Genomic DNA, 13867 nt, shown 5'->3' on the forward strand with positions numbered 1-13867 from the left:
GCCGGGCAGAGACGCTCCTCACTTCCCGGATGGGGTGGCGGCCGGGCAGAGGCGCTCCTCACTTCCCAGACCGGGCGGCCGGGCAGAGACGCTCCTCACTTCCCGGATGGGGTGGCGGCCGGGCAGAGGGGCTCCTCACTTCCCAGACAGGGCGGCCGGACAGAGGCGCTCCTCACATCCCAGACGATGGGTGGCCGGGCAGAGGCGCTCGTCACATCCCAGACGATGGGTGGCCGGGCAGAGGCACTCCTCACTTCCCTGAAGGGGCGGCCAGGCAGAGACACTCCTCACTTCCCTGAAGGGGGTGCTGGGCACAGACACTCCTCACTTCCCAGAAGGGGTGGCCGGGCAGAGGCGCTCCTCACTTCCCAGATGGGGCGGCCAGGCAGAGGGGCTCCTCACTTCCCAGAAGGGGCGGCTGGGCAGAGGCGTTCCTCACTTCCCAGACGGGGTGGCCGGGCAGAGGTGCTCACTTCCCAGACGGGGCGGCCGGGCAGAGGCGCTCCTCACATCCCAGAAGGGGTGGCCGGGCAGAGGCGCTCCTCACATCCCAGAAGGGGCGGCCGGGCAGAGGCGCTCCTCACTTCCCTGAAGGGGCGGCCAGGCAGAGGCGCTCCTCACTTCCCAGACAGGGCGGCCGGGCAGAGGCGCTCCTCACTTCCCAGACGGGGCGGCCGGGCAGAGGCGCTCCTCACTTCCCAGACGGGGCGGTGGGGCAGAGGCGCTCCTCACTTCCCAGACCGGGCGGCCGGGCAGAGGCGCTTCTCACATCCCAGAAGCGGCGGCCGGGCAGAGGCGCTCCTCACTTCCCAGAAGGGGCAGCCGGGCAGAGGCGCTCACTTCCCAGACGAGGCGGCCGGGCAGAGGCGCTCCTCACTTCCCAGACCGGGCGGCCGGGCAGAGGCACTCCTCACATCCCAGAAGCGGCGGCCGGGCAGAGGCGCTCCTCACTTCCCAGACGGGGCGGCCGGGCAGAGGCGCTCCTCACATCCCAGAAGCGGCGGCCGGGCAGAGGCGCTCCTCAGTTCCCAGAAGGGGCGGCCGGGCAGAGGCGCTCACTTCCCAGACGGGGCGGCCGGGCAGAGGCGCTCCTCATTTCCCAGAAGGGGCGGCCGGGCAGAGGCGCTCCTCACTTCCCAGACGGGGTGGCGGCCGGGCAGTCGCTCCTCACATCCCAGACGATGGGCAGCCGGGCAGAGGCGCTCCTCACATCCCAGACGATGCGCAGAAGGGGAGAGGTGCTCCTCACATCCCACACGATGGATGGCCGGGCAGAGACGTTCCTCACTTCCTAGATGGGGTGGCGGCTGGGCAGCGGTGCTCCTCAGCTCCCAGACGGGGCGGCCAGGCAGAGGAGCTCCTCATAACCCAGACGATGGGCGGCCAGGCAGAGACGCTCCCCACCTCCCAGACGGGGCGGCGGCCGGGCGGTGGAGGCTGCAGCGAGCCAAGACCACGCCACCGCACTGCAGCCCGGGCAACACCGAGCACCAAGTGAGCGAGCCTCCGTCTGCAGTCCCAGCACCTCTAGAGGCCGAGGCGGGCAGACCACCGGAGGTCAGGAGCTGGAGACCAGCCTGGCCGACATGGCGAAACCACGCCTCCAGCCAAAGGAGAAAAACCAGGGAGGGGTGGTGGTGCGTGCCGGCAATCCCAGGCAGCCCGCAGGCCAGGACAGGAGAATCACGGGAGCCGGACGCAGGGAGTCAGCAACGAGCCGAGTGTACTAGAGCCTGGGCCACAGAGGGAAGGGAAGAAAAGAAAAGAAAAGAAAAGAAAAGAAAAGAAAAGAAAAGAAAAGAAAAGAAAAGAAAAGAAAAGAAAAGAAAAGAAAAGAAAAGAAAAGAAAAGAAAAGAAAAGAAAAGAAAAGAAAAGAAAAGAAAAGAAAAGAAAAGAAAAGAAAAGAAAAGAAAAGAAAAGAAAAGAAAAGAAAAGGAGGGAAGGGAAGGAGGGAGGGAGGGAGGGAAGGAAGGAAGGAAGGGAGGGAATTGCTATATAATACTTATTAAAATAAAGTTAGTTATGGGTATAGGCCTTAACTACAATTTACTCAACAATATATAAACTAAAAATGTCTTCTTCACTTCCTCAAAAAATTTAATTATTCTTTTATTCAAATTTTGAAACTTAGTTATTATTACAGCAAAATTCTAATTCAAAGTCCTTGTCATTTTAGTTTTCCAATACTTTCAAAGAAAACTTGGCTATAATACTCCTCTTGTTAAAGTTTCTTACTCAACTTTATGTGTTGCAAGAATACTATAAAATTTTAATTAACTAGAGTAGGATAAAATACCAGTGCATATAACATCTGTTGCATTTATAATACTTCAATGTAATGTGCAGACAATGAAGTTAAGGTTTGCTGAAGATCCATTATTCTATGAGGCTTAATTCCCTTTCCAAAATTATAATCTATATATGTGGTTCAAGGTAAAGTAGTTGAAAACTTCACAATTATACTTATTAAATATATTTCTGATTAAAAGTAGAATGTGCCTGTGAAAATCTGAAATCAATAAAAGAAATGTTAACTATTTTAGAATGTCAAAATTAATATTTAAAAACAAACTAAGAATAAAGGGAACACCGAGACTTGTCTTAAAGAAGCTGTCATTCTTTTTTTTTAGATTACAACACACATACAATAAGTGAATTTTATCAAAATACAGCACATTTCTTCTACTATATCCATAAAAATCAATTCCTATGTAAATAGTACTGAAAATCAACTAAAATGAGTTAAAATTTACAAAGAGTTGTTAAAGGGTTTCAAACAAAATTATTAAAACTATATAGTACAATAACCAATTGATAACATCTTGAAAGAAGTGCAATATTTGAGTTCACGTATTTTTAAAAGTGCTGCCTACTTACTCTGACTAGCAAGAATGGAAAGTGAGTCCAACTCACTTTTGCAAAAATAATGTGGGTTGGTGTTTTAAGCTAGTCTTATAGAAGTCTTAATTAAAATCAAGGTTGATAAACAAAGCATAACAGATTAAAAATTCCCAAATTGCATTTCTTAGTAAATAAAAATGAAGTGCAATAACCAAATATTGCTCTAATGAAAGGTTCCAGACTAGCCTCAACTAAACAGTTATTGGTCTTCTATGGCACTTTTTTCTGGTCCAAATAACCATGCATTAATCCTTACCATTACATGTTACTCAAATTTTATTTGATTACATAGAACAAAAACAAATAAAATTAATGGTCTGGATAGACAAAATTAATAAACCTCTATAATCAAATATTTGTTACAGTAACTAGGAACAAAAAAAGGCAGTTGGTGGTAAAACACTATTACACTGATACACAGAGAAACCCTTTAAAGACTCTGAAGTGTTGAGTTCACATTTAATGTTACCTGTAGAAACAGCCCTTTATTTGAACACCTTTACACACTGGCAGGCCTCAAGGACCCATTCCTTTGCTCTACAACTCTCCACAGCAATTCTCTATCACTGTGCCAGTTTCACAAACTTGCTTTGGTTTCCTAGCTCCATGCGTACTGTTTTCCTTTTACTTTACCAAGGCAATGCAAGGCCAAACAAAAATCAAGAGGCTTTCCTAAACCTTCTTAACATTTTGTGTTACAGGCAACACAATCTTAAAACTGGCCATTTTTGTTTCATTTGCTGCTTAAAATAAAAATTATAAATTAGATTTAAATGGAGCGCTAATTATAAAACAGATGGCAAGTACCACTATTTGCAAAAAAAAAAAAAAAAAAAATCAGGGGATTTCCATAACACAGAAAATGCATGGACATGCATCTACAGTAGAGTTAAAAATTTCCTGTGACTAAAAAATTAAAAACTGAATCACCAGTAGCAAATGTAGTCAATGGCTATGAGAAGAACAGATCCTGCTGAGCTCATAAAATGCAATTATTGTCTTTTTTGCTTTATAAAAAAGACATTACCTAATTTATTGCATTATTCTCTTAATAAAAACATACTACCACATAGCTCCCCCCCGTCCCCGTTCTTTGCTTCCAGATTTTTATAGAAAATAACTGTTTTAATCTGGCCTTGGAAAGTGAACCCACCAGCACCACCTTCACCTACTCACTCTTCAATTCAATATGCACATAGCAAAAGCCAACACTTCAAATCTCTTGCCCACTTCAAAAAAAGTAGTTTCAGGAGAAAAACATTAATACCAGTTGAATAAAAATAAGGGCATAACAGCTATGAGAGAGATAGCTCTGCCATCTGTCTCTGGGCTAAAATCAAGGCTAACTATTGCCTTGCACACAGTTCAGTCATGTATATGAAATCCAAAAATAAACCTACAATCTATACAAAAACAACACAGGTTTGTTTTTGTAGCCTTGATTGCTATGTTTAAAAACCTAACAAGTTTTATATGGTATGAATTTAACAGTCTCCTTTATATTCTGTACAGTGGTTCTTTCCCTCTAACCACAAGTTCCATTACTTCATTAATGTACAAATTTGAACATAATTTTTTGAGTTCTTCTTTATATATAAAAATAGTCAAAATATTAATTTCCCCTGCAAGTATCTTCCAATAAATCTTGCCGTCTTCCCCGCTTTTTTTGTCCACAGTGCTTATGAGGAAACTTCTCGTACAATGATGAGTTCAACTGTATTCTGGAAAGTTTTTAGCAAGGACACTGCTTGTCCATGTTCAATATTTATAAAACTGTAGCCATTGGCCTAGAAGAAAGAGGAAAGATGCTTTTAGGAAAAACATTTTATAGTTATTTATTTGCATTTCTGCCAAGTAGTTCACAAACTTGGAAGAAAATAAGAATCACTTCGGCAACTTAAAATAACATACAGATTCACAGGCCCTACCCAAACCAAGGAATAAAGTCTCTGAAGATGGGGTCTAAAAATGTGTATTTTGTCCAACTTTTCAGACAATTCTTATGTAGCAGCCCATGTTAGAAATCACTTACTTAAGAAATAATGTCAGACATGGTGTCGTATAATGCTAATGTGCATCTGAGGTGACCAAACTGTAGCGTAGCAGGGTGCAAGGGCTACTCTTCCCATTGTCTTGGAGCCATCACATCAAGACCACCATATTTCTTACAATTAAGGTTAATATTTACTGAGGTTCTACTGTGTACCAAACACACAATTCTAAGTGTGTAATATGAATTAGATCCTTTGATTCTCACAATGCTCAAAAAAGATTCTTTCACTATCTTATTTTAGAGAAGAGAAAGCCCAGGCATGGAGAGGTAAAGTAACTTGCTCAGTCACAAATTGAAACCCAAATGGTTCAGAAAAATAAATGTGTATAACTGTACGAGTGTATGAGTGTGACTGTGTGTGTGTGTGTGTGTGTGTAGAGGGAGGGAGGGAGAAAAGGAGAAGAAAGAGGACAATAAATGCTAAAGATAATGTAGCAAATTATGAGCGACTGGTGACCATGATGTAATACTGGTGTTTGTTGCAGTATTTTTGTGGCTTTTCTCTAAGCTTAAAATTATTCAAAAAAAATTTTTTTTAATTAATTTTATTTTTAGAAAGTGTTGGGACCAGAATTTAAACTCAGGCAGTCTGGCCTTCAGAATCTGTACTTTCAGCTATTAGACGTTAATGTCTCTCTCTCCTTTTTTTTTGGTTTGAGGGTTATTTTTTAGTTCTTTAGTTCTCAACTAAGAATGGTGACAGTAGGGGTAGAAAATGAGAGCTATACTTGTGTCCTAGGCTTGTCTTCCTTCTAAGACTGCAAGTGTTTAGGTAAAATGAGTAGCTGAATGAACAAAGAAAAGGAGGGGACAGGAAAAAATGAGTTTCTCAGATTTAAAATTTTTCTTCTCCATTTCTGAAAGGACAATAGCCCACATTCAAGAAGTGGTACTCTAATCCCCCTCAAATTAGTAAAAATTAACATTCCTGAGCTTAAACAAAATCCTATGATGTATCAAACTTTTTTTTTTTTTTTTTGAGACAGAATCTCGCTCTGTCGCCCAAGCTAGAGCGCAGTGGCGCGATCTCGGCTCACTGCAAGCACGGCCTCCCGGGTTCACGCCATTCTCCTGCCTCGGCCTCCCATCCACGATTTTCAAAGTTAAAGTGAAAACATTTTAAACTATGAAAACATTAGAGTGTTATAAAATGAAAAAAAAAAAAAAGATTTATTTTAATTACCTGAATAATTTTATCACCTGGCTGCAGTAATTTTGATGCTGGTCCTTCAGGTTGTACCCTTGTTACAAATATACCCTTTAATAACAAAAAAAATTATTTAACTAAAAACAGTAAGTATAAATAACAGAGTACCAAGGAGCAATTTTTCCTCCACACCATGCAAATATTTGAATCATGGTACAAGTTTTCTCCCTGACTTCTCTGAGTAATACTGTAACAAACTAGTTATTTTTACCTCTAGTAATTCTGACTTTAGTGATTTCTCTTGAGAGTAATAAAATTACTTTTATAGATGTGTGAAAAAGCAATAAGAAAGTTAAAAATCACTTGATTATATAATAAACATTCATAGTTTTTGGTTAAATTGTTTTAACTTGATCAAATTACAAACAAAAAGGTAAGCAATAGAGTGGGGAATCAACGTGATGTCTACCTAGATTTACATAAACATCTATTAGATTTTCACTTACTTATAAGTATTCAATCAGTAAATAAAACTTTATAGGTGTTTCAAGAATATACAAAGAAAACTTACATCATCATCAGGTCTGAATGGGTTTCCTCTACCCCCGACACCACCTGATATGCTAAATCCAAGTTCTGGATCCTTTTCAACCCTCACTCGAATCTGAGTTAATATGAAAATAAAGGAAACTTACTATTTCAGAAAAAGTTATAATGCAACAACATCCATATTTAAATACTGATTGGTTAAGTCTAAGCAAACACAAACATAAGAATTCATCAAAAATAAACATTTGGTCAGATGACGTGAAATACAACATAGAATATTATGTTAATGAGTTAGTGAGTTAAAGGCAGAGCTGGGATTATATAAAGCATAGCTCCTAATTTTATTGCTTGTCTTATGAGGATAAGGAATCAATATTGACCCTGTTTTACTTTTTAGACATCACAGATTTTACATGACATAGTACATAAACACAAAACATGTATATTATTATCAGTTTCCACTTGTGGGACATCTAAATTACACAGTATCTCTGTTTAGTGGCTTGTTTCCTAAGATATCTAAAAGATCCACTGGTAGTTTTATGATACTAACTCTTCATTTACTAAATCTGCTTAAAGGCTTCAAAGGAGTTGGGATTTTAAAACATGACCAACTGAGAGTTTTTATAACCAAGCTATAAAAAAAGATGCAAGAATTAAAACTGTGTTATAAAACACTCCCTTTCACCAGAGACACAACCAAAATGAATAAAGCATTTGATCTCTACCTTTCTAATATTATTATCATTTTATTAATAACTATCAAGATATAAGAATGTGTAGCTCACTGACTTTTTAAGTACTTTTTAAGATTAAATACTCAAAGTAGTTTGAAGTCTGTAGTCAAATTTCAAAATCTAAGGAATTAAGATTTTAAGTGTCACAGAACAATTTCAGCTTAATGGTCTCCTATTTATATTCTTAAGGAATGTCTGACTACTGGAGTATCAACCAGTTTTGGAAAACAAACTGTATCAGAATAAATAAATCATGCCCAAAATACTAAATCCTGTTACATGATCACAAAGTCAAATAAAAATTACCAAGTTTAACACCTTATAAACGTAACATAAAAACATAAAAATAAAACTTTAAATGGTAAAAACTATGTTAACATTCTATATAGATTTACTAACAATTAAGTAACCTATAAAAATACATAAAAAGCTTAGTCCCATATTTCAAATAGTCTTGATTATTCTTACCTCTTGTTTTGCCAGTTCATGGCCTTGTCTAGGAGAACAATGGGGCTGTGTATATGGAGGCTGGTGGGCCACTTTCAGCATCAAGTAATCAATTAGTTGTTCTCTAGAGGGATGCCTTGCCACAGATGCCTGAGGGGGGTGATGTATTTGACTATAATTTGCCTGAGGCCTGAGAGGCTGGCCCATCTGTCCATTACTCAAAGGCATCTAAGAAAAACATGAAGTATCTTAAAATGACCAATAATAATGTCTTATTTCAAATATTTGGATTTCTTCTTGGAGCATTACAAAAGCACTAGAGTTTTCACATTCTAATTAAGTCAAACAATACCATGCCACTTACTATTTTTCTGTAATTTTAAACCTTAAAAGAAATAACCTATTAATGTCTTAATTCTAAAGTTTCCTGAGTGCTTGTTGTTACATTCACTTTTTTAAGCTTTCAAATGGAAGTACATCATATCTACACTTTAAATTACTTTTTTGTGAGCTATATTTGTATTTTCTTAGATGTATCTCTCTTATAATAACCAAATGTTAAAAGGGCACATAGTACACCAAAATTTTAAAATTTAAGCCAGTCTATGGGATGCGTATCTTTTCCCATACTAAATCAAACACACATACACAAAAGGTACATTTGCTGTTTTTCTTCAGAAAAAAACTAATTTTGTGGTAAAATTCTTTCCAAATTTAAATATATTTTTCTGCTTTTATTCCTTCTTTTCCAGAATTAACAAGTCAATTCAGCTATCTATGTAGAAAACTGATTTATTCCTTGTGTGTATGTTAGCAATGTTTACAATCTCTCTTAATATTATTAATTCCATAGACTATTTGCCATAAAAATTAAATGTTGACATTCTACCCTATTCATAAAGCAAAAAGCAAAAAAACTTAAATTATTAGTTTGTTGTTGTTAGAGAACTATCTTTGTTTTAATGCCTCTCATTTTTAGAGAATAAACCTGACTTAAAATCACCTTTGTGGAAATGTGGCTAATAGCTTATTCTGTTAGCATGAGCAATCTATCTTAAAAATAAGAGGCAGGGTGCAGTAGCTCATGCCTATAATCCCAGCACTTTGGGAGGCCTATACAGGAGGATTACTTCAGGCCAGGAGTTCAAGATCAGCCTGGGCAAAACAACAAGACCCCATCTCTAAAACAACAACAACAACAACAAAAAATTTAGCTGGGCATGGTGGTGCACACCTGTAGTCCCCAGCTCCTTGGGAGGCTCAAGTAGGAGGATCATTTGAGCCCAGTAGTTTGAGGCTGCAGTGAGCTATGAGCATGCCACTGCACCCCAGCCTGGGATACAGAGCGAGACTCCATCTCTAAACAACAACAAAAAAGAGGTTACAGTCATATTACAAATATTTGCATATAAAAAGATTTTTGTGTAGAAAAATATGGTTAAGCTATTAACTTATAATTTCCTTGTTGGTTATTAACAGAAAGAAAATCTCATTGACAAGATAATTATGGGAAAACTATGAGGGAAATAGTTGAGGTCCAGTTCCCTAAATTATCCCAAAGTCGAAAAGTTTAGAGAAAGATACGGCAACAGTTTCAGAACTGCATGCTTTTCTTGGTGAACCTTGCTGAAAGATATAAAGTTGTCTAGCTTTGGTAAAGATTTGTACTTTTTAAAAAAGGCATTCTATTTCACTGTTAAACTGTGTTATACTTGAGAACTTAGTTAAATTCTAAAGTCTGGGAACACACATGGGTATTCTCTGATAGGACACAAGGATGTTACTGACAAATCTTATGTGGGTTGGAGAGAAGGAAAATGAAGTGCTATATTAGCCCTACATTTCTGGAGAAAAAAACCTGTTTATTACTTGATCACTGTAGATTTAATGCAACTGATTTGCCCATGAGTAATTAAATGGTTCTGCTGTTGTTTTATTACTTACTACAATTCTGCAGATAGCCCATGATTTTCTCTATGTTTATACCATTTATTCCTACATGCAAATTCAGTATCTTTCTCCTGGGTAAAATCCAGGTGATAATCACTACTGACCTTAAGACTCCCTGACACCAGATATTTGGTCTTGCCTACATCAGTGTTAAACATACACATGGAATATATTAAGCTACAATTAGCAGACAGCTCAGGAAATTAGAAAGTATCAAAACAAACTCAGTAACCCTAAACCACAAAATATATGTAATGAGAAAAAACTGGATGACAAAGCTCAATTAAAAGAAAATTAAATTAAAAGAAAAGAGGGTAAAATAAGACACTTATGAACTTATATATTAGATGAACTTATGAACTTATTCATAAGTATTAGATGACTTATGAACTTATATATTAGATGACCAGGTAGCTACTCTGAAGAGCAACATAGAAGTTTTATGTAATAAATAACTATGCTTCATAATTATATCTGGTCATACTAGAGGCATGGAATCAGTTAAGAAAACAAGAAAAGGCCGGGCGCGGTGGCTCACGCTTGTAATCCCAGCACTTTGGGAGGCCGAGGCGGGCGGATCACGAGGTCAGGAGATCGAGACCACGGTGAAACCCCGTCTCTACTAAAAATACAAAAAATTAGCCGGGCGTGGTGGCTGGCGCCTGTAGTCCCAGCTACTCGGAGAGGCTGAGGCAGGAGAATGGCGTGAACCCGGGAGGCAGCGCTTGCAGTGAGCCGAGATCGCGCCACTGCACTCCAGCCTGGGTGAAAAAGCGAGACTCCGTCTCAAAAAAAAAAAAAAAAAAGAAAACAAGAAAAAATAGTTGAGGGAGGATAGTAAAAAATTATCTGTCTGGCACTGGTCATACATAGATAATTGCAACAAAAGTACTAAAAACACAACCGTCATCTATTCTACCATATACAAAAGTCTTTCAAGATGATTTCTAATTATCATTTGAAGTAATTACATTTGACTTTAGCCATAGTAAAAGATCCTAGAATGAAGAATTTAACACAAGTTCATTTTCAATTCTCCAAATAGTTTTACTATCAGGAATACCAAAAAGGCCTTAATTCAAATGAAAAAATAAATAGGTGGTACTATATAACAGAAATCTAAATGCAAAAATAAAATAATTCTCCAGGGTAGAAAAATCATGGAATGAACTGAGAAATAGTAGACAGGGTCAAATTCTATTTTGTATTTCTGATATTTTTTAAATCCTTACTAATAAAGGAGGGAAAGCCCTCAAAAAAGTATTTTCATCTAAAGCACATATAATATCTAGTCCAAAAGCTGCAAAATATAGAAAGCTCACAGATACTACATTTTGTTTTCCCGAGCACCCACTTTCATCAAGTTGTCTGGAGGAACATCTTTGTGACTAAGTGTGGCTGATGAGTAGTTCTGCTGTCCTGAAATGAATATACCATCTTGACAAGGATCTCCTGAACTGGATGTCTGGGGATGCTTCAAATGAGCAGGAAATAAGAAGTAAACAAATAATGTTCTTTAAGATGTGAAACCAAGAGGATGACACTTGAGAGAAGATTAGGAAAAAATATTGCCAAATAGCGCAAAGATGAAGACCCAAATCAAACATTGCCATCATTACTGCCATCAATTAGTATCTTTCACTTCTTCCAAAGGCACATAGCAAGATGTTTTTGTATGTATGAAAAGCTTGTAGGAAAATATATTGTTAATCTACTTATGTACAATACACATATGTAGAAGATGAATTCTGCACGTTATTTTTTCCTTTTAGTTTTACTTACAGTAATACCTAGCTTTTAAAACCTTTGAACAACAAATATAGTTATTAATCAAAGTTTAGAGTCTCAAATTTTAAGACCAACTAAAACACACTCATGTTGAGCACTACAAAAAGATTTTTGGTAAAAAAAAAAAAAAAAAAAAAAATTAACTGCTGTTCTTCTAATAGAACAGTACCCCATGGGATTTTTTTCCCCCTAAATTTTAATGGTAAGCAGAACCAATACACTTACAGTCTTATAAAACTTATTTTATTGGGATAAGATTGGGGTGTGAAATGAATATAAAATTTGCTTTAGCTTAATTCTGCCACACTGATATGAGTTCAACAGTTTCAGAAGTACTGATTTGGAGAAATGCTATTAAAACCAATTAACTGGTTAATATCTTTATAGGCCAAATAATATTCCTGTATTATAGTTTACCAAGCTGATAGCTTTAGGGGAAAAACAGAATCAATCTCATTACCCCTGAATATTTCTTCCTTTCTTTCTTTTTAGAGATAGAGTCTCACTTTGCCACCCAGGCTGTAGTGCAGTGGTGTGATCATGGCTCACTGCAGCCTTGACTTCCTGGACTCACGCAATCCTCCCACCTCAGTCTTCTGAGTAGCTGGGATAACAGTTGTGGTGTCACCATGCCTGGCTAATTTTCTAATTTTTTGGCGGGAAGAGGGGGAAGAGACAGGGTCTCCCTACATTGCCCTGGCTGGTGTCAAATTCCTGGGCTCAAGTGATCCTCCTGCCTTGGTCTCCCAAAGTGCTGGGATTACAGGTGTGAGCCACTGCACAGAGCCCCTGAATATTTCTTATTATAAATATGCCAGGAAGCAAGACACATACGTTTTTCACTTCAATTTTAGTTCTAAACACATCCCTATATATATTTTAGAAAACAAAATAGATTGTGATAAATAGCACTATTGTTACATTCGAAACAGTTTACGGCTAGCAACATAGAAATGCAAACTACATCATCATATTGAAAAATTAATTTAAAATCTACTTTGTTCTGACATACTACAGCATACACATGGAGTTAAGGATTTCAAATTTAATCTTAGAAATTATATCTGCAACACATCTATCATGTGCAGTTAGTTCAAACCATGGCTTAGAATTTTTAGACGTGATCTAATTTTGTGTATTTATGTAATGAATACTTTATTTTCCTTCTCCCTTTTTGAGATGTGCTTTTAGAATACATAATAATGAATTTAGCTCTCAGCTTGAAATTTTAACTCAAGTGTGAATGTACAACTATGTTTATCTACTTTTTAAAAGAACAAGCACACCATGAATGTAAAAGTAAAATTCAATGTATTCAAAGGCTCCAAATTAAAAAAAAAACAAGCACAAAATGTTACTATAAAAGAATCTGGAAAATACAATTGCTCCAGGTGACTATAAATGGCAAAGATTACCCCTGAGTTAATAAAAGCCACTGATCTTTACCCCCAGGGACTCTTGCAATGAGAGACTGATAGTTATCACCCATCTCTCTCATCTTTTAAATTGGGAGGTTCCTAGCTGGGCGTGGTGGCTCATGCCTGTAATCCCAGCACTTTGCGAGGCTGAGGTGGGCAGATCATCTGAGGTCAGGAGTTCAAGACCTCTGGCCAACATAGTGAAACCCCGTCTCTACTAAAAATGCAAAAATTAGCCGGGTGTGGTGGCGGGCACCTGTAATCCCAGCTACTTGGGAGGATGAGGCAGGAGAATCGCTTGAACTCCAGAGGCAGAGGCTGCAAGTGAGCTGAGAACGCGCCACTGCACTCCAGCCTGGTCGACAAGAACAAAACTCTGCCTCAAAATAAATAAATAAATAAATAAATGAATAAATAAATAAATAAATGAAATTGGGAGGTTTCAACATAACTGCTGCCACTCTTAACAGCACAGGGATCACATGGTGGCAGGTGACAGAGGACAGCATACGTCTAGGTCAGGTACAGCCAGAGCCAAGAGAATCCAGGAGATTGCTCCTACTCTGTAACATCAGAGGAAAGCCAGGGATATATTATTAAAATGGGGGATACCATTGCTCAGGTAGAAGTAAAAGACCCAGAAGTAAGCAAATACTTCACAAGCAAACTATGGGGAGGGGATAAAACAGGGTTATTAGAGAGAAAACAGTCTTTTCGGGATTGAAGGAGACAGGCAGAAGGAAATATTTTAGAGACCATGCTACTACTTCAAGTTGTTATGGGAAAAAAATCTGAAAACAGGGCCATACCAGAGTTGTTCTTTCTTTCTCTGCCTTTTTATCCCCCACACTTAATTTTGGTTAAAATCATAAACCT

The 13867-nt window shown here is 38.6% G+C and overlaps 1 protein-coding gene across 15 annotated transcripts in view; it reads right to left on the reverse strand.

Moving 5' to 3' along the window:
* Positions 1 to 2602: 2602 nt before the first annotated feature.
* The window catches only part of ERBIN (erbb2 interacting protein), a 149825-nt gene continuing 138560 nt past the window's right edge, over positions 2603 to 13867 (reverse strand). For 5 of the 15 annotated variants that reach the window (XM_055254318.2, XM_055254315.2, XM_055254316.2 and 2 more), the window contains 5 exons: positions 11140 to 11259; positions 7857 to 8063; positions 6674 to 6766; positions 6139 to 6213; positions 2603 to 4689 (listed from right to left, as the gene is read on the reverse strand). In XM_055254318.2, the coding sequence (XP_055110293.2) occupies positions 4582 to 4689; positions 6139 to 6213; positions 6674 to 6766; positions 7857 to 8063; positions 11140 to 11259 (603 nt within the window). In that variant the 3' untranslated portion in view covers positions 2603 to 4581. The remainder of the gene's footprint in view (positions 4690 to 6138; positions 6214 to 6673; positions 6767 to 7856; positions 8064 to 11139; positions 11260 to 13867) is intronic. The other 10 variants (XM_055254322.2, XM_063623233.1, XM_055254323.2 and 7 more) reach the window with 5 other exon arrangements.

The sequence above is a fragment of the Symphalangus syndactylus genome, chromosome 18 (assembly GCF_028878055.3).
Source record: "Symphalangus syndactylus isolate Jambi chromosome 18, NHGRI_mSymSyn1-v2.1_pri, whole genome shotgun sequence".
In the NCBI taxonomy this organism is placed as follows: domain Eukaryota; kingdom Metazoa; phylum Chordata; class Mammalia; order Primates; family Hylobatidae; genus Symphalangus; species Symphalangus syndactylus.